The sequence below is a fragment of the Centropristis striata genome, chromosome 8 (assembly GCF_030273125.1).
Source record: "Centropristis striata isolate RG_2023a ecotype Rhode Island chromosome 8, C.striata_1.0, whole genome shotgun sequence".
Taxonomy (NCBI): domain Eukaryota; kingdom Metazoa; phylum Chordata; class Actinopteri; order Perciformes; family Serranidae; genus Centropristis; species Centropristis striata.
Genome location: NC_081524.1, coordinates 25,270,224 through 25,291,148, shown reverse-complemented (window position 1 = coordinate 25,291,148; position 20,925 = coordinate 25,270,224). Strand labels below are relative to the sequence as shown.

The window sequence follows — 20,925 nt, the reverse complement described above, 5'->3', positions numbered from 1 at the left end:
ATGACAGCTTCAGCACGGTTTTCATGAAAGTTATGACTGTGTTGAGTAAATTTCATAGATTTAATTGAAAGCGCGACTCCATTAAAATAAGGAGATCACACTACAAAATGTCACTGGAGCGGTGTGACCGAGCCTTTAACAACCGGATGGCTCTGGTTTTGTAGCTGTGTTGGTTGTTTGTGCAAACCTTGTTTGTTTTGAAAAATATCACAGTTTAGCAACCAGCATTAAACACTATAACCTGATAACATTTGTCCCAGAAATTAAGCTTCTTGCTAAAATGAATACCTGACAAACCCCAAATACCTCAACAGATACTCTAACAGCGCTATGGGTGCTGATGTTAATCATATATACATACAGGTATGTGGTCCAAGCCTACTACAAAGCACTTTTACCTGTTTCTCACACTGGCCATAGTCTGGACCCTGGTCCGGTTGAAAGAAGCATGTTTCTCCGTGGTTCTTTGCCATCTCGATCAGCCCCATGGCCGTCCTCACTGTGGCATTACGAGCGTGGACAAACACCATCACCTTAGGAACACAAAGATAAAAGAAAAATGAAGAAGTTCCCAAGATCAACACAATGCATAATCCAAAAGAGAAGTTCAGCTGGTACAGCAATTGTCTAATCTGAAGAATTCAAATTTCAAGTCAACTTGTTCAATAGTCGCTGGCTAAAATGTTAGACAGCTGTAGAGCATCAAAAACCTCCACTGTCTCTACCACGCACTAGGATTATAAGACCAGAAAAACCTTCTTTCAGTCATCCACAGACATTCAGTGGGTGACAACATAAAGGTAAAACCCTACAAAAAGTGTCCTAGTACGATGTTGTCCTACGACAAGCCTATAAAGCAGCTTCAACGTTCCTTGTCATAAACTGGTGTGGAGCTCTACTGGAGGGATGAACTGCATTCTTGCAAGTGATTCACATCAAACATCAAACCACTGAGTTAGCTCTGTCATCTGTATGAAAACATCAGCATTTGTTTTTCACTCATTTATTCAGCTTTTTTCTTTAATTGGTGATGTGTCTTTATGTGCATCAGTTTATGCTCTCATATATCCATCCCTGAGTAGGTGGATGGCTTCATTGCTTGGTTCACAATTTTAAGAACATTGAAACACAATCATTCCTCCTGTTCATACAGTGAACAGTCTTCAATTCCATTCCTGTTCTGTTTTTTTTTATGTATTTTTATTGTATTTTATTTTATTTATTTTATTTGTATTAACTTTTTAGTATAGGGATCTATTATTAGACCAAACAATATTGTATTACTGCACACACTTGCAGCAACCAGCTGCTCCAATCGCAGTGGGTCCGAAGAGACCACTGCAGCAAATGTTATTTATTAAAGGTGTTTTATCAGCACCACTGAGCTGTTTGGAAGCGTTGTCGGCAGTAACTGCCGGCTTCTCAGCTTATTAAACTTCTTTCTGGCAGCATGCTTCCCACCAGGAGGTGGTAGGAAAATCATAAAGGAAATTTCATCCATCAGATCCTCCCAGATGAAATTAATATATGTCACAGCCACTTCTTGACAATTTAATAATGAGCGAAGAAGAGGCCTCCCCCGCTGAGCTGTGGCCTCAGCAGCCTCAACCTACAAGCCGGACTGAACCGTTGCATATAAAAGAGTTGTCAGTGGCGCAGCAGAATTAAGTTGATTTACAAGTTCTCAAGGGCTACAGCAAGACTCATACTAAGTGTGTCTCTGAGGGAGATAATGGGCACGAGAAAAGGGAAAATGTGTGTGTGTGTGTGTGTGTGTGTGTGTGTGTGAACGCTTGCAATAAAATGATGCAGACAGGATAAAAACCTTGCTCTATAGGGAGTTCAACTCCTGTAGCAGATGGGAGCTAATCGGTAAAGTCTGAATTCACAACTCTCATCCTCCCAATAGGCCATCTGAGGCTGCCGAGTGGAAGCAGAATGAGTGGAGGGTGGTGGTTGGTGGGTGGAAGGATGGGGAGGGTAACATTCGGAAAGATAAGGACTTCAGAGACTTTAGATAGCAGGTGTTCATTCCAAATGGTTCACAAAAATATTTACTGCTATTCATAAAACAGTTCAAAGAAAACAGCTGTATTAAATATGTACTATATTGTGATGCTACACTAGTATTACCGTGTGTCATTATAAGCTGTTCTTGTCCAATTTTTTAACAGTGACGGTTCTAGTTAAATCAAAAAGACACTGCAGAAAAGAAAGTGAAACCACCTCGTTAACAAAGCAAGGTCACAGCAGCTAGCATGCTTGGGAGATGCAGGTTTCAATTAGAAGATTGAATCAGAAAGATAAGATCATTTTGGGGGAAAGGGGAATTGTTCAGTGGGTATGATTGCAGTCAAGGTAATCTGCTCTCATTTATTGGACTTATAGATAGAGTCTGTATGTTACAAAAAATGCCCAAACACAGGACTAGTGTAGAAAGAGAACAAAGCTGCACGGTCCAGTTGGACAATTTCAGGCAAGGTGTATATAAAATGTTTTAATATTAACTGATTTAAATGACAACAGCCTGATAATAACACAGACTGCCAATTGCATTTTCTACTTCTTCACTCACTCCGACAGTATGTTCAAATGAGTTGTGCTTTAATAAGAAAGAAAAAAAAGCAAAGGAGTGCCCAGATAATTGCCTTTAGTAGTAACCAAGCAAAGGGCATCAGCTAACTCCATTATTTCATGGAGTTACAGATGACATGGGGAAAAAAAACTCTGTTCAGGCAGCAACATCAACTGTGTGGTAGTCAAGGTGCTACTCCATAAGAGCTTATGCTTTCAGAAGGAGCTCATCCTGCTTTTTATTTGGTTTGAGAAAGTTTCCAGTCCAGCAACGACAGCAAAGATTTTGTTATATTTGCATTTATTGGTTATTTTTTATCTTCAAATGATTTTCTCTTGAATAAGAAAATCATCAACATCATTTGTACCACTGTGATGCTTGCAGGAAGATTTCACTCCATCCAAGAATTATGTTGGAACTTGCTGTTGCAATTATTATATGATTACCTGATCACCATTATTTTGGCTGACAACAATTGTTTTGCTTATTCGTTAGAGTCCACATTCAAGGCAAGTGTTGCAGTTGAGTATTATGTATTATTATTTACATGATATTTGACAGCTCTGGGGAAAGTTGTGCTGGAGATTTTTTACACAGTCTTTTGCTCCTTATTTCACTATGGTTAAACCAAGTTCAGTATTGCTTGTGAAATACTATTTGACCTAACAGATGATCTGTCCTGTAATATTCATAAAATTATTATTTGACAAATATGTTTTCTAATTTCCCATTTGACGCATAAATTCTTTATTGACAACAAGAAAATAAGGGTAAATGTAAACTCAAACTTCACAGCTGTGACAGCCCTATCTAGCCTTAGCCCTCTCTAAACCTCGACAAAAAAACGTGACATATGAAGGTAGTAAATATTATTCTAAAATGACTCCCTTTTACATTGCATTCTTTTTGTAAGGTTCAAACATGCAGGAGAGCCCTTACCTGATGACCGGCTTTAACCTGCTCCAAAACTTTGTTGTAACAAACTTCCTCCATGTCATGAATCTGCTGGCTCTGAGCGAGACACAAAATCACAATAAACAATTTAACTTAACTGGTTACAGGAAACGTTTGAACTTTAATGTAACAAATGATCACCTTTACACACATTTACATTTACATTTAGTCATTTAGCAGACGCTTTTATCCAAAGCGACACAAGTTCATGGTCTTCCATAGCCGCTTCCTTGCGTAATATCTTCATGTTATTGTAATATATTCATGTTATCAGTCCCACAAAGATTCCAATGTGGCCATTAAAGTGCCCATTCTTCCATGCTTTTATACTATACAGTGCATATTGCATTACTGTCATTTTGACCTTAATAATAATGATAATGAATATTATTTAAGTCATTTTTGGTTATTGTGACCAAGATTCTGTATGTACCGAGTGTTAAAATAAATAACTTCTGTGTTATAACAGTGTGTAGCAGCATTCATGGCCATGCCGATGCAGCAGTCAGGCTCTTCTATTGATAATTAAAACCAAAATGTTGTCTTGTTGAGAATGCTTATACAATGATTTAAGATGTAGTTTGTCAGTTCATCATATGTAGGCTTGTCACGATAATTACTATATGGCCTTATTGTTCAATATACAAAAATGGACATGATAGTTTTTTCTGGACTCAATATATTGTTGTTTACATGCGTGACTTTTTGTGCTTTTTGTGCTGTGTTTAAAGTAATTCTGCAAAAGTTTGACAGGCAGAACTAATTGCTGAAAAAATATATATTCCCAAGCAGCCATTCCAGCTGTTTATATGTTATTTTAATAATAAAATAAAATAATACATAATGATTATCTCATTGTAATGTTTTGTTAACAGAGCCTGAAAGTCTATTTTATTTGTTTTAGTTGTCGTTTATTTATTTGTTTTATTCATCTAGGATATTTTAATATTTGTTTTCCACATTTCAATTCCAATGTTTAATATTCTCGAGGTTAAAAAAATAATTGCTGTGGAAAAGGATGTACTTATTATGCTCTAATATCGTTATAAAACTAAAACAACATTGATACAACAATACTATAGTTAATCGTGAGTTTCTGGGAAAATATAAATCGTCCCTAAAAATGTGTTATCATGACAGGCCTAATTATATGCTTGTATTACCTTGAAGAAGTAAACAACCTGTACATTTGCAGGGTCCTTTAGGATTTTAAATACACTCACATCATCATTTTTGTGTGTTTACCTTATTAGTTGATTTGATGCCAACAAAGGTCTGTCCAAGGGGCACTGGTCTGAATCGACTGTCAAAGTAAAAGAGGCCAATATACGGGTTGACATGAAGGAAGGCAGCAACATCCAGATAGTTGGGCAGTGTGGCTGATAGTCCCAGGATCCTGATCATGCTCTGGGTGGATTCCACCTAACCAGCAGACAACAACACAGTGACACACTTACACCAACTCCAAACGTTTTCATCAGGCAGAAGGAATTGCAATATTCAATGTAAATAGTTGTGAAAGAAAAGAACTGAGCATAGATTTTCTAAGCAGACTTAACTGAGAAATGGTACATACTTGCATTGACATTGTTCATTACACACCACCATGATTTCCCGATTTATGCATGTGTACTAGAGTTGTGCCAATCGACAATAAAATCGACTTTCCATGACTGAAGAGACAATCGCTATTGCCCATGCTAATTGTAAGACTTTATCTTTTAAATTGTAGACTTAGTGCATAAATTCTTTGATTTAATTGATCAATCTTTATCACAGGAGTATTGTAACGGACTACAAACATCTAAAAAAAATGTGTGTTTTCTATTTAAAACTAAAAATTTTAAAACTAAACTAAAAGTTCTGCTGCATCTGTTTGTTGGGATTTTCACACATATTACACATGGTAAAAATGTCTCCAGACATATTAAGACACCAAGATCTCACGGAACACCAGAGAAAAATCCACGCTTAATACATCTTCTGAACGGTAGTTCTAGTTTGTGGTTGTAAAGTTTAATGAGACAGTGATTAATCTTGAGGTCACAGCAGCTCATTTTACACATGGAGGTGAAGTTTCAGAAAATGCTCTCACTACAATAAAATGGCTACTATGAGGACTAACATCATCACACATGAATAAGATCATTGGATCCATAAGATACTCAGCTTTCCAGTGATATTGATTTATGCAATTAACATTGTTTAGTTTGTACCTGGGTATTTACCTTAAACTGCATGGAATTATCATAAATGAGCATGTCATTTTCATTCAGATATCTTAAAGTCAGAGGTCACGGGATGTGTGTGTGTGTGTGTGTGTGTGTGTGATCCCTCTCCCATTCAGACAGATTTCCAATCTGCCATGCAAATCACAAAAATGTATCTCATGTAAGGTGGGTTTAATAGTATGAGCGACTCACAAAACTCAGATCAATCTGTCAAACTACGCACTACTGGTCAAATATTAATCAAGATTTTTTTAATGCATTACTTAATTCCTCGAATGTTTTCAGAATCACATTTTTAGTGTTCTGCTTAGCTTTAATGCAAGAAAGTCTGTGTCCGGGCTGTATGGTTTTTCGGCTTGAAAACTGACCAAGCAACTCTCTAACTTGCATTCACCAATTAGCGTTACGTCACATGCTTTGTGACTCTGATTGGTTGGGGGCCACGTTTTGTTTTTCTGATTGATTGTGGGTCTATAAAGAGGCATTTTGGTCTGTGTTTCGGTAATGGTAACTGGTAAATGGAGTGCACTTATATAGTGCTTTCATCCAAAGTGCTTTACACTACAGACTGCGCTCATTCACTCGTTCACACACACATTCATACTGGTGGCCGAGGCTACCAGGGCACACTGGTGCCACTTGCCACCATTGGGAATTCATTCACTTCATCACATCAGGAGCCATTTGGGGTTCAGTATCTTGCTCAAGGATACTATTGACATGTAGGCTGCCATAATAATGCTTGGAAATCAAAAATGAACTGATAATAATTACCCTGGCAACGCAGAAAACATATAGACAGTGAAGGAAGTGAGTTTTGGGGTCTATAAGAGAACTCAAGAAGATTCAATGTGTTGAGTATCAATGTGGGGGAGAGAAGAGAAAACTAGGGGGCTATCTGTGAGCCTCCAGCTGTATGTGACAGGGAAGATTGGTAAGGCCTTTATTGTGATGCAGTACCTGTCAAACCATCCCATCAAGATAAAACCTAACCAATCCCTGCCTGCACTGCACATTCACACCACCACTGCTGAACCCCTACACTGCAGATGTGCATCATGTTCACCTACAGAGTCTGTTTTTTTTCTATTACATTGCCTTTTACTGTATGCAACTGTGAGTGCTTCCTGTACAAATGATGAAGAATCCATGTTTCAGTTAAGTTTGCGTCATAAAATATAAAATAAAATTTTATAGGAACATAAGGCAATTGTGATTAACAGCTGAATTTACAATTACCCCAAAAACGAATGAGTAATGTGCTGAATAAAACTACATTAATCCGTCACAATATTAAAATGAGACTCTGTGGCAGTCTGTGATTTCCGTGTAGTTCATGTAGCTACAGAGAAATGCTTACATCAAACAAAAGAAAAAGAGTAGCAGTAGGCTGATGGACCTTTGAACCCTTTATAGCAGGTTAGATACCAACACACTCACTGCTGATTCCTGACTCTACAAAAACATAGGATGTGACAGACCAGAACAAAACAAGGTCAAGTCAAACATCCTTGTTTGTAAAAATGACATCACCATATCAGTGAAATCAACAACCCTATAAAAACCACACACTGTGGTCATTCTGTGGGCATTACAAATCATAGTCAAACACCTAATTATAAAAGGCAATCCTTCTGTAAGCTTAGGTAGAGCACAAATGCTTCTTAAATACCAAACCGCGAAGAAGAAGCCCCACAACAGAGCAACATTAAAGGCCTTTGTAATAAAGGTTAGAGGGACTTTATCTTGAATGCAGTGCATAATTGGTAGCAGTACACCCGGCCAAGAAAATGTAGTCCAAACCAAAGCCCTTCCAAGTAAAACATCAAAGTGATAACTGGCTTGGTTCTAAAACATTTGCATAAAAAGGGGGACAAATATCATTTAGTTTACAGGGATTTCCATATTAATGTGTCTGAAGACGTGAACTTAAGCACCTAGCGCATCAGAAGCAGCCGCCGTAATTCCTTCAGCACAATCAATTATAGCAGTCTGTCGGGTGTGGCAATAATGGGAGAGAGAGATGAAGGAGGTGGGGGAGGGCCTGCCAGGCGTGCTGCTGGCACCCAACGTCTTCGGTTGGAGGGTGGACTATGAGCTGTTTACAAATTCTCACACAAAGACAAACAGAAACATGCTGCCTCTGTGCCAGTCGCATTTGGATATAATTAGTGGCAGAAAGAGTAGTCCTACATGTTCTACTCAAGAAGAGTGACATAATCCTCTGTAGCTTCTGCAACAGAAACAGCATTAGGATCAGGCTAAAATATTCTCTATTACTTATCTCTTCCTTGTACAAGCTTGTTATTCTTAAAAGAGCAATTTAGTGACCTGCTTTTACAGTCTCAGCTAACATGAAGAAAATGCTGCCAGTACTCATTACTGTCACTGAGAATAAGCCAAATGCTATTCTATATTTATCTGTCCACCAACTACATCATTCCCAAAGCAAGATGTTCAACATCAGATGCCTTGAAGTTGTCTCAACCTGCAGGGTTGGAGCTAGGGCTGCACAATTAATCGAATTTTAATCGTGATCACGATTTTGGCCGTCACGATTAAATAAAGCTGATCGTCGGCGATATTTCCATTTTAAGATGCGGCTCTCCTGTATATCTAATCAAGCACTTTCTACACCAACCACCAGGGGGCAGGGCCGTTTTTCTCCCCTGAAAAAAGCCTGGTTGCTGATTGGATAGAACGCTAAGCAGGATGTGACGTAGTATTCGACGCCACAACAACACGCACCATTTGTAAAAGCCGGCGAAGCAATGTTGCCAACTTAGCACTTTGAGATTTCCTGTAATGTAAAGTGCATTTCAAATAAAATGTATAATTATTATTATTATTAACTTGGCAACTTTGTTGCTATATTTAGCATCTTTTCAGACCCCCTTAGCGACTATTTTTCAAGAAAGTGACTTGCCACAAATCCAGCGACTTTTTCTGGTGTTATTGGAGACTTGAAGCGGCACAATCCTCCTGTAGCAGTCTTTCCCAGCTGCAGAGCCGGAGGGGATGTTAACCCCTTAGCGTCCAGTCTGCAAATTACAGTTAGCTCTGTAGCAGTACAGTGTGTATGTGCTGCTGCTGCAGGAGGTCTTCACTTAGCGATCTCTATTTGTTTACAACAAGCACCGGACACTCTGTGCACACATTAAAAACTGTTTCTATTGTTTGTTTAAAAGTAGTGCAATAAAAATAAAGATGTTTTCCCTAACAGCCCAAGTTGGAACTACCACATTAATGCCAAAATAATTCAATGTATTTACCAATCCCATTATTTTTCTTTGTCTAAGACATATTTACAATTGTAACTGGTACTCTAAACAATCTTACTCCCATTTAACCTTATCCTATTCTCTCTATTGTTCTTTGTTTCTTTACTATCTGCCCTCTATTTTCTCTTTCTCTTGTCCCCTCTCTTGAAACTCACTCAATTCTTCCCACAGTTCACTCTCCTTTAGCTGCTGTTTACAACTTTGCAAGCAATAACTCTCTGATCTCAGGATCCACACACGTTTCCCCCAGAAAATGTAGTTTCTAATCTGTACCTCTAACAGCGCTGAATCATATTACTTTTTGCTACTACAACAACCTATATTTTTACACACTATTTTTTGAAATCCCATCTTATCTCACTTTATTATTTTCAGTTGGGCATTTGACCTTAATTAATTTCTTTTAAATGTTTTCTTTAATGCTTTAAAATTATTTCCATACAACATGATGAAAAAGGTTTGCAATCTTTAAAGAAAACTAAAATCATACATATATATATAATACTGTATGCTGTTGTTGATGTCTAGAGGGAACATTTTACTGACTGCTTTTACAAACCACATTCCATTGTTATCAATGTGCAAGTAAAATTAAGGCTTCCTGATGTTAGACACTGAACAGTCAACAGTGAAACAGACAAACTGACAGTGAATGAAATTAATCAAACTTTAAAAACATATTTTAATTACATTTTTTTCCACCCCTATTGTTGCAAAGGGATGGAAGATGTGTGGTAAATTTCCAGAAACTTTCCATGAGAAGCTAAGCTGGGGAATTTTGGAAATATTCCAAATCAGAAACTTTCCATGGGGATAATGGACATTTTTGTGATTTCTGTGTTTTCATTATCTATAAGCCATAATCACCAAAATTACAAGAAATACAGGCTTGAAATATTTCACTCTATGTGTAATATATATATATATTATACAAGTTTCACTTTCTGAAAAAAAAAAATATTGAACTTTTTCATGATATTCTAATTTTTTGAGATGTACCTGTACTAGGAACTACACTGGCTCTGAGGCCTGGGCTTTTATGGCATTTATTGGCATGCTAGTGGTTAAATACAGCTCTACAGCTGTGTTCTAAGCACTGACAGCATGTGCAGTCTGCTGGCAAACAGACAGACAGTCAAGAGGCTTCAAACTTGGGCACTGCAGCACAACCTCTAAAGGTGTTAAGGTGTACAAAGTGCTCACTCAGCCCTTCAGTAATATCAGCTAAACCTTCAGATAAATGGGCTGTGAACCGAGTAAACAGCGGTCACATGTACGGACCCGTTTTCAATTACCTTGCGGTTAACCCCTCCAAGAGGTCTCCGTCACTGCACAGCACAGCAACTCATCCCTCTGTTTCACTCTGCCTTCCTCACTCTGGTCTGAGTCCTTTAGCATACAACCATTAACCATATATTTCAAACATTTCTCATAATGATGAGCACATTAGTTGGTCCGTCTACCAACTATCTATAATATGCCGATCACAGAGATCATTCATACTTTTAAAATCAATTTCTTCTCCACTCTTATCTTTCCTTTAATGATCACCTGCTATTTACCATTATTTTATCATTTAATTTCCCGTTTTAGTTCTTTTCATTTTATCCTATAACTATAATATTATATATAGTTATATAACTGTGAAATCCTAATTTATTACCTTCCTGCAATGAAGAAGATGATGTTGATGATGATGATGATATTGAGATTTTATTACAGTGGATGACTTGCAGGTCAGTTGGATGTATTATTATGAGTGGTGAAGATGTGTATATTTTTGCATGTACAGAATTTGAGCCTTTATCCTACAGAGACACACAATGCACACATCCCCTGGTGACTTAACATGATGTTTCCAGATAATGCTCATCTGCAGTTTACGCCTGCAATGCAGTTTATACATCTACATTACAACTGCTGATTTGTCTATCCTTTGCTCAGATAGAGCCTGAATTACCTCATTTGACCAATACTGTTGGTTTGTGTCGATTTTTCATTTTTCCGTTATAAGCAGCGATGACTGCACGTCTAGTCAGCCTGCTTGGTCCATGGGTAATAGGTGGGCCATTTGCACTTGCAAACTGGTCCTGACATAGCCCCCCGAGGCTTGATCTCAGACTGGAAGTGACAATGGAAACGAATCTGACCTTGGCACGCACTAGCCGCTGTATCACTCAGTACCAAGGACACACAAAATGAGTAGAGTCACAATGCAATTCACAGAGCATGATGCCTGGATGGGCCACTGGTGGTCTGTGCATTCTAAAAATATCCCTTTACATCTCTTAGGTCTTCTCCATTTATTAATTTCCTTCCATACGCTGACACATGACAGCAGCTCATCAGAAGGGGATTTGTGACACTAAGGCTTATTCTCTTTATTTGCCCGTCAAAATTCACGTAATCACTCTAAAAGTCCTGGCTGACTCGTGCACAGACACCTGTCAGTCATTATCAGGGGAAATCAGCTTCACAGACAGTGCACTGATTATTTGTTACTGCAGCAGCATGGTGCCAAGGGGGCAGGGCCCATGGCTCTATGATATGTCATTTGGAAGAGTTTGCTGTTTTTACTTTACTGGCGAACTGGGTGCTCACATATGAAGAAAACAACAACAAATATTTACTGACTTACAGGCAGATCTGCTCTTTATTTGAACAACACATTTCGGCAGAGAGAATTTTTCAAGACCCTATAAAAAAATTCAGTTATCCAATAAGAACTACAATAATTCAATTCAGTACTGTACAAAGGTATTATCAACATGTTAATATGGATTTGTGTTATGGTGTTATTGTGATTTGACACACACTTAAATCTAACACATACGATCGTCAGAACAAATATAACCATTGCATAACATTTGAATCAGCAAGATGCATATACCTAAACATATAACTCCATAGTTTAACTAATTGCTCACTCTCCTCTGTTTTTTTAAACTCACTGTATCTCCTACACATACCGTGTCTCTGCCTCAGCTCTGACTCCCTTGTTTCTTCTCTCCCTTTGAGTCTCACTTTCTAGCCTTCAGCTGAGCGTTTAACAGACAGCTATGGGGAGTTTTTGTGGATAATATGGGTACAGTTAATGCAAATGGAGATGATTATGAAAACTACAGGGCTGTCTCTTAGCCTCTTTCTCTCCGTCTTCTAGCTTGCTTGAAACATTTTTGGTACATAAGTCCAAGTAGAGATACACTTTTAGCCTCAATACTGCCCAAGATCTGATACAATTTGTAGTACTAAGTTTGTTTTGTACTCTTTATAACAAGACTTTAGTCTGACCAGAGTATTATCACTCTTTGTCTTACTTCTATTTTGAGAATAGTCATACACGTGTTGGAAAACAGGAAGTATAATGTTGCTATGGAGGCACAATATGACGAGTCCTAGTTTGCAAAGTTTGTGGGGATTTTTTGTGCAATTTGACATAATGTCATTGTCAGATCCAAGTAGAACTGACAAAGGCACTAAAGCAATGAGTAGAAAAACCTAGAGGTAAAAACGCAGTCCGTCCTTCTTCTCCTGAACCCCTTGTTTGTTCTCCCAAGATGGACAGAAGGTTATGGTATAATAATACATATTTAATACATTTGAATTAACATTAAAAATGCAAAAAGAAATGTAATGGTTTCTATACACTGCATTTGGAGTATATAGACAGTATATCTTGTGAATCCCAAGAGGCCCACGATACAATTTTATCCCGATACTTGAGTCACGATATGATATTATTGCGATTTTAACCATTTTGCATTATGGTGAATATTGTGATACAATATATTGAGATTTAACTGTTTAACTGCATTTTGTGTCCACAAAATTAAATTTTGTCAAAACAAGAAAAAAAAATTCTCAGTGTATTCATCTCACTTAAGTCTTTTTATTTCTCCACAATGAGAGTCAAACCCACAGACTGACGTATGACTTATGTTTATACACTTTATCCTCTAAATAATGTATGTTTTTATAAATGTGTTAAAAAATCTGTACTAATGGCTATCTTAAAAAACAACTCTTAACAATGATTTGAAACATTTCAAGAGAGGACAGGGGGAACTAAGAGGGAAAAGGACTAACCTGTCTGATGGTCCTGGCCACCAGGCTCTCCAATACTGGTCCTCGGTCTTCATGGAGAAGGTGAACTTCATCCAAGATTAGGAGACGCACAATCTGGGAGAGAGCCACATCTCCAACACTCTTCCTGGTAACAACATCCCACTTCTCTGGAGTCGTCACCAACATCTGGAAACAACATGACAAGCATTTGCAATGTATTCCTTCAAAAGAAATGAAATGCCCTCAGCATAACTAAAAAAAGTATTTTGCATGATCCATGTACAAATAGCAATTGGTTTGCATTTATATGGCGCTTTTATCCAAAGCGCTTTACACTACACACTACGCTCATTCACCCATTCACACATACATTCATACTGGTGCCGCTATCACCTGCCACCATTGAGAATTCATTCACACACCGATGAACGCAGCATTGGGAGCAATTTGTTCAGTGTCAGGATCTTGCCCAAGGATACTATTACGACATGTAGGCTGCCATGGTCAGGGATCGAACCACCAACCTTCCGATCAGTATATGATCGCTCTACCAACTGAGCCACAGCCGCCCCTATGTACAACATACTTGATCTATTTTCATCTTTTACATTGACATGCCCTCTTGTTGATGATCAAAAATATGTATGACAACCTGGCCAGTACTGTTGTTTTAAAATAATGAATGCACCCAGCAAGAGAGCAGGGGAGGTTTGACCAGCACTCCAGGTCCCTCTTTGCACTCTCCAAAAGTGCCTTAAATCATACTTAAAATGTGCTTTGAATAAACTTACAACACAGATACCTACGTATGTGAAGCATTCCTGTTCAACTTTAAAGGGCAATTGGTTATTAATTATTTGCTTAGCTATCTTGTTTATAGGACACAGTTGCCTTTTTGACATATTTAATTTGTAGCCTGTGAGCTTTCCAAAGAGATTTAGTGGGTTAGACTATTTAATGCATAGAGAAGTAGGTCATCTGCATACAGCGATAGTTTGTGAGTAGCTCCGTTCCTGTGGGATTGGATGGCGATTGCTAAGGGTTCAATTTCTATATCAAACAAATATAGGGACAAGAAGATTTGTGACAGGCTTCTCTATAGGGTAAAAAAATCCCAAGTAATACCTTCACCGCTGTACCCCCAGTCACTCCCCCACTCCCCTCCCATGTAAGCCCTAATAACACTTTTAATGTACATAGGTGTGTGGGTATTGGTTTAAGAAAGACTTTTTTTAAAAAGTGACCCTATCCTTTAAACCAATAGGTACTGTAGGATATCTTGACATCAGTGGATCAGATTTTGACCACTTTATAACAATCTGTCTCTTGTGAGTGTTCTAACTTTATGGAAGTATATTATTACATTCCCTGAAGACCCTTTAAAGGTTTTGCAGCACTACTAAACTACTCTTTGTGGTATGTTACCTGAAGTTTAAGTAAACACTCCTACAATTATTTTCATCAAAATATTAGTATTAGTATTGAGCATTGCTGAGATATGTTTTCTCCACAATTTCCGGCTCACTAAACTGAATGACACACACTGTAAGACCCAGAGCAACACAACCAAAATCCCTCCAAGAATGCTGTCAGATTCATGGCTCATCGATGCCCAATTGCCCATAGCTCCGCTCATTACAATGCAGACAGAGGCCCCTAAATCATAACGCCATAATAACAGGCATATAACATTACTCACATTGTGGGTGCTAGGTTAAATTAGTGTTTACTAGATATATGTCAATGTCTATGATCCACAGGATCTAGTGAAGTGGATAAGAATGTCATATTTGATTTTGTGGTCAACAGTCTTCATACTTTCTACTGATCTACTTTTATTTTGGCATCTCTTACACTAATAACATACAACAGTATGAACACATTTCACCTGTATTAAATGTCAACAGGCAACGTCTTTAAGTATTTAATAAAGTGCAATTTTATACTCTCTTTTCAAGAAAAACACTACAATACATAATTAATGGTGTGTGAACTGTTTGGCAACCTGTCCGTGGGTGTGCAAATTCCTATTAAACCCCTTCTGTAAAAGCAGTTCATTAAATCCTCTCTAGTTTGCATTTAAATCAATCTATCCAGCCATTAGAGGCTGGCGTGCGCACAGAAAAGGAAGCGCCTGCTCCTAATTGGAGCTACTGGTTAATCTAAATAGAAGCTCTGGCAAATGGAGCACAGGCCAAAGTGCTTTCTTAATTGCCTCACAAATACACAAAAGGAGGTGCAGAGAAAACATGCTATTGTTTGGCTGAATAGTGTTATTTAGCCCATCACAGAGGTTCTGAAATCAATCATCTATATCCACTGATTCTTAGTATTTCATAGAACATGTTAATGTTTCTCAAAGGTGACAATTTAATCACAAAATGGCTTTATAAGCTTGGTATCTGTAAGAACTTCTCTTTTCATCAGTTCATGGCTAAACTAAAGAGCGCAATGCACAACAGAAACCTGGATGGGTTGAAATAAAAAGGGAAATAAAGAGTTCTTTTGAAATCAGTAAGTTTCATAAATGTTTTTGGATTGATTTCCTACTTTTGAGCCCAATGCTTGAGACGGATCATTTATCACATTGATGCGTCTTATTCGGTCAAATTGACAGTAATACAATGTGTTATTGCAGCTGCAAATGGGCGGTTTAAGATTTCATTCATGGTGTAAAGATCTGGAACTGATGCAAAAACAATTAACCAACTAAGACTAAATAAAAAAAGGAGTTGTGTATCTTCTAGATTATTCAATCAAAATGTAATCAAACCCTGAAAGGCAAATTGTTCCTGAACCCGTCAACTTTGAAATGTATCACTGAGTGGTGTGACATGGTAAAGATGAGAAAGGTTCTTTAACAGAGGCAACTAATCACAACCGCAGGGGTTCCAAAGTGTAAGGGACCCATATCAGTTTTCAACTCTGTACTCAAACAAAATGGAGAACAGCTGATGTTTGCAGTCATAAGGTTCTTGATTCCTCAATGAGCTCAGACTTTAGTTATAAAAAAAGAGTTGTATGGAAACAAATCACTTTAGAAATAATTTAACTACTAAATCTAGCAACAGTCCAGTGCAACAGGAAAAAACAACTGTCAAGTCAGAGCTGAGTATGTAAATGACGCGCTCTACACGCCTACAAGCTTCAGCCTCTGTAATTCTGTATTTGAAAAGGAGGGTTTATTGATTATTCATATATTGTGATGTATCTGATGTGCTCACTGTCATGTTGTACAGTTTGTGATAGCACTGAGCTACAGGGGGATAAAATGTGCAATGATAGGACTTCGGACTGGAGTTGTTGCTATAAATAGATTTTTCATAGAATACAAAGATCATGACCTAGCCTGGCTAACATCAGACTATATCACAAATGAGATATAGTCTGGTTACCAGCCATTCATTTCTCCGTTGAGGAGGTGTGGTTTACGATTGTCCAGAGCCGTTTATTGGGCGCTACAAATGTCTATCATAAGCGTCTGTACGTAGCTCTTAGCCAATCGTATCAATTATACCAGATGATGTATGTAGAGCGACAGATATTCAAGGAAGCATCGAGCATGAACATGACTGATGTTTACATAGCCAGACTAGCCCATCTCTACTTTGGGGCTAACATGCTCAATTCTGCTTCTGCAACGTTTTTCTGCAGCATATTCTGGCTCTGGCTGCTCTGTAGTTTCAGTTTAAAACTCTAAACCAGGCATGTCTAAACTATTCCACAAAGGGCCGTGTGGCTGCAGAAATTGGATTTGAGGTATAACTTGTAAATTTGGACATCAGGCGGTTTGGACTTCACATTAGATAGAAATAGTGTGAACCTGCAAGTGCAAATATGTTTGATTCAGCCTGAGCAATGAAAATTTAACCACAGACAAATTCAAAGAGTAAAACAATTTCTTCATTGTAACACAAAAATAATGCCAGTTGATTCGTTTGTTATTCTTTTATTATTTGAATTTCTATATGAATTCTCTATTACGTAAAAATGAATGGATAATAAAATGTGGCATTTGTTGTATTCATTATTCACTGATCTGCACATATAATTGATGTATTAACGGATAAAGTATACAGGCTCCTAAACCACTGGATTCCTGAACGTAACACTGGCCTCAGGCAGGAACTTTTCATAGATGATGTATTGCTATTTGCTAGTATTTGTGATTTTTTTTACATTACTGCCACTGTCTGGCAGGTATGTAGATGAATGTCTTTTTTTTTTGCCATTGTGAATAATTTGGCTGTGACATGTTCAACATATGGGAGACACCAGTGACATTTCCTGGAACATTAACAGGAGGGCCTGTGACAATATGATTAGTTAGACAAGGCAGATTACTCACAGATGGGTATAAGCACATTTAATAAATTCCAGTTTTGGTAGAAGCTTCCTCTTAGCCTTCCTTATTACACTTAGTCCAGTCACTGGTTGGTCTTTTGTCCAATAAGCATACACGGTGTGCTGTTTTTCACGCACGCAGAACAGCTTACTTTAACTGAGATATTAGCAGACTAAATTAATTTACTGTGACGGGAAGTGACGAAGTACATTTACTCAATTACTGTACTTAAGGACAATTTTGTGGTTTGTACTTTACTTGAGTATTTCTATTTCATGTAACTTTATACTTCCACTCCACTACACTTAGAGGAAAATATTGTACCTTTTACTCCACTACATTTAGCTGACAGCTTTAGTTGCTTTTCAAGTTGAGATATAAAAAAAACTTGATCAATTAAAAGTGATTAGACATTTTTTTTTAAATTAAACCTCATAACAGTATATGGTGGTTAAAGTGAGCACTACCTTTGCAAAAATTAAAGCACTAACATAAATGCATCAATACAAATAATCTAATAACATATTTGGAATAAATATAACAATCTGAGTGGGTCCATTCTGCATAATGAGTACTTTTACTTTTGGTACTTTAAATACATTTTGATGCTGATAACTTTGTACTTTCTAACTTCAGTAAGTTTTGAATGCAGGACTTTTACTTGTAGTGGAGTAATTTCACAGTGTGGTATTAGTACTTTTCACTTGAGTAAGAAATGTGAATACTTCTTCCACCACTGGTATTTGTAAAAAGCTCAGAAGATGTGCATTGCTTTTTTTCTTACATTTGTGCTTACAAATTAGAAACCCACGCTTTCTAAATAATAACTTATTTAATTACTCATCATTAATTTGTGCTCTAAATTTCTGCTCGAGAAGTAGTAATTCCTGCTGTCGGATTACTGAACTGGAGTGCATAAATTAGCAATTTGTGTTGTCAATTTAGATCATTTGTGCACATTAATGTAAAGTAACTGTAACAGCAAGGATTGAAGTTATAAGTTATTGTGTCTATTACAGTCAGGGGCATTGAAAGTGATCTTTTGGTGTTAAGACTCATTCATATATCTCTCTATAAAACATGCCCGTGGATGGCAACATTTTCCTTCACATTGAACAATTTGTGTGTTAATTTAATGAGTGCCGTGGGAGTAATGGGTTTTTTGCTCAGTCCTAGGGTCAGCACGGATGTGTGCAGCCTTGCACAACACAGGCCAACTTTTTGCATTCATCCACTAATTACTCTTGTTGATGTGTGTCTGTCCACAAGTGGTCAACTGAAAACAAAAAAGAATCCTGGATCTTTACAGTAAGTGCCAGGCTGTCATTTCACTAACAACTTGTAATTAGGCCTGTCACGATAATTACTATATCGACTTATCGTTTAATATATAAAAATGGACACGATAGTTTTTTTCTGGACTCAATATATTGTCGTTTACATGTGTAACTTTTGTGCTTTTTTATGTTGTGTTTAAAGTAATTCTGCAAATGTTTGACAGGCAGTATGAATTGCTGAAATAAACTATATTCACAAACAGCAATTCCAGCTGTTTATATGTTATTTCAACACTAAAATAATATAATACATACAGTTGATCTCAGTGCAATGTTTTGTTAACAGAGCCTGAAAGTCTATTTTATTTGTTTTGGTTGTAGTTTATTTATTTATGTTTTATTTATCTAGGATATTTTAATATTTCTTTTCCACATTTCAATTCCAATGTTTAATATTCTGAGATTTAAAAATGAATTGCTGTGGAAAAGGATGAACTTATTATGCTCTAATATGGTTATAAAACTAAAACGACATTGATACAACAGTCCTATCGTTAATTGTGATAGATTCTGGGAAAATATGTTGTCCTAAAAAAATGTGTTATCGATACAGGCCTACTTGTAATAAGTGTTTTGAGTTGCTTTTAATGTGTTTTGCCTTCACACTTACTGTTCTCCAGTGGTCTTTCTTTTAAACCCAGTATCATGAGGGCAAAATAGGCTGAATCACATCACCAGCTATTTCAAATTCTCCGCATGTAACTTGACTTCCAAGAAACATGACAAACACACTCCTCTCATTCCAGCCATACAAGAAACTGTCTGGCTGTGAGACAGCTCCTTCTTGGATGTCATTAACTGATATTTCCTCTCTGGACGGAGAAGGAAAAGGGCCTAGAAGTCCCAGTGCCACCCACCCTCATACTGGCATCCACATGGCACCATCCCTCCAAACCCTTTCTGTTTCCATGGTAACTATCGCAGCCATGAAGAGAGGATGATGTGGGAGGAAGAGGTAGGTGGGAGGACGATGGAGTGAGGATGTTAGTGAAAGCCATTTACTACATTGCGATATGTGAACAACTATCGGCTTGTCAAGGCAAAACTTGGAATGAAAACCTGTATGTGTATGTCCCCCTGAGAATGATTACCGCAATATGAGAAAACATCAACTAATAATGATAACTGCTCTTTTATTCAGAGGATGAGGTCTGGCATTACAAAGAGTGGGACAAATAAAATACATGGATGTGCATGACTAAACAGATTTTCATAATTTCTTTTTTTTTTCTTCAAATACTCACATTTTTTCTGTAAAAAAATAAATAAATAAAAGAAAAAAGGAACGTTTGTGAAATTGACCAATCCCTGTAGCTTTGTGCTACCCTAGTTCCAGGTCTCTGAATCACTGCCCACATTTCTGATTTTATGTGATTCAAAGGGAATTGGCGTTCTGCTTATTGTTTCCTCGTTTAACAAAACAACTGAGCCAATCAGAGCTTTGTAGGTGGGATTAAGAATGGGGTGTTACTTTCCTGTGCCAGAGCCAGACAAATAAGAAAGAAACTGCCTGTAAAATGCCTTGTATGTGAATAACATGTGAAGGTTGCTTTTAATCACTGTGCAAAAGTGACTGCTTAAACGTTGTTGACCCTGATAAAGGGCACTCAATAGACATTCTATGTGTTTTGATGATTCAAGACTGCCTTCCCTTCTTCATACACTTTGCAAGTGGTTGAAGTCATGCCAGAACGGCCACTTTACCATGCACATCAAAAGGGCATGATGAAAGAAGCAGCGAGGACTTTGAGGAGACAGAAGACAACCAAGGTTACAGTGCGTGGCATCACTCCGGCCTGTTAAATGTGGACAGCCCTTTTCACTCAACCACTTTGTGTAAATGTACTGACAGTAACACAGTCAAATGGAGGGATGAGAGAGAAAGTGAGAGAGAGAGTTCTGCAGAGCTGCAGTGAATCTGACTAATCATTCTCTTTGTGAAATCTTTTCGCATGACCTGATATAAATGCAACTTTAATACACCTTCAGATAAGCTGGAATTGGCCTCTTTTCATAGAAATAAACCCCACCTCCTGCCACCACCACTCCCTACACAGACCAGACCCAAACCTTTCCTTTTCTCTATTCATAAGTCCCACAGGGCTTATAAACTTTAACTCTAAGCTGTGCAATCTCT

At 37.6% G+C, this 20,925-nt stretch overlaps 1 protein-coding gene across 1 annotated transcript in view; it reads right to left on the bottom strand.

The window, feature by feature from the left end:
- ascc3 (activating signal cointegrator 1 complex subunit 3) overlaps positions 1-20,925 on the bottom strand; it is a 155,605-nt gene that overhangs the window by 67,323 nt on the left and 67,357 nt on the right. The window contains exons 11-14 of the mRNA XM_059339001.1: positions 13,128-13,292; positions 4,775-4,951; positions 3,515-3,586; positions 399-533 (exon numbers count right to left, since the gene is read on the bottom strand). Of these exons, the coding sequence (XP_059194984.1) occupies positions 399-533; positions 3,515-3,586; positions 4,775-4,951; positions 13,128-13,292 (549 nt within the window). The remainder of the gene's footprint in view (positions 1-398; positions 534-3,514; positions 3,587-4,774; positions 4,952-13,127; positions 13,293-20,925) is intronic.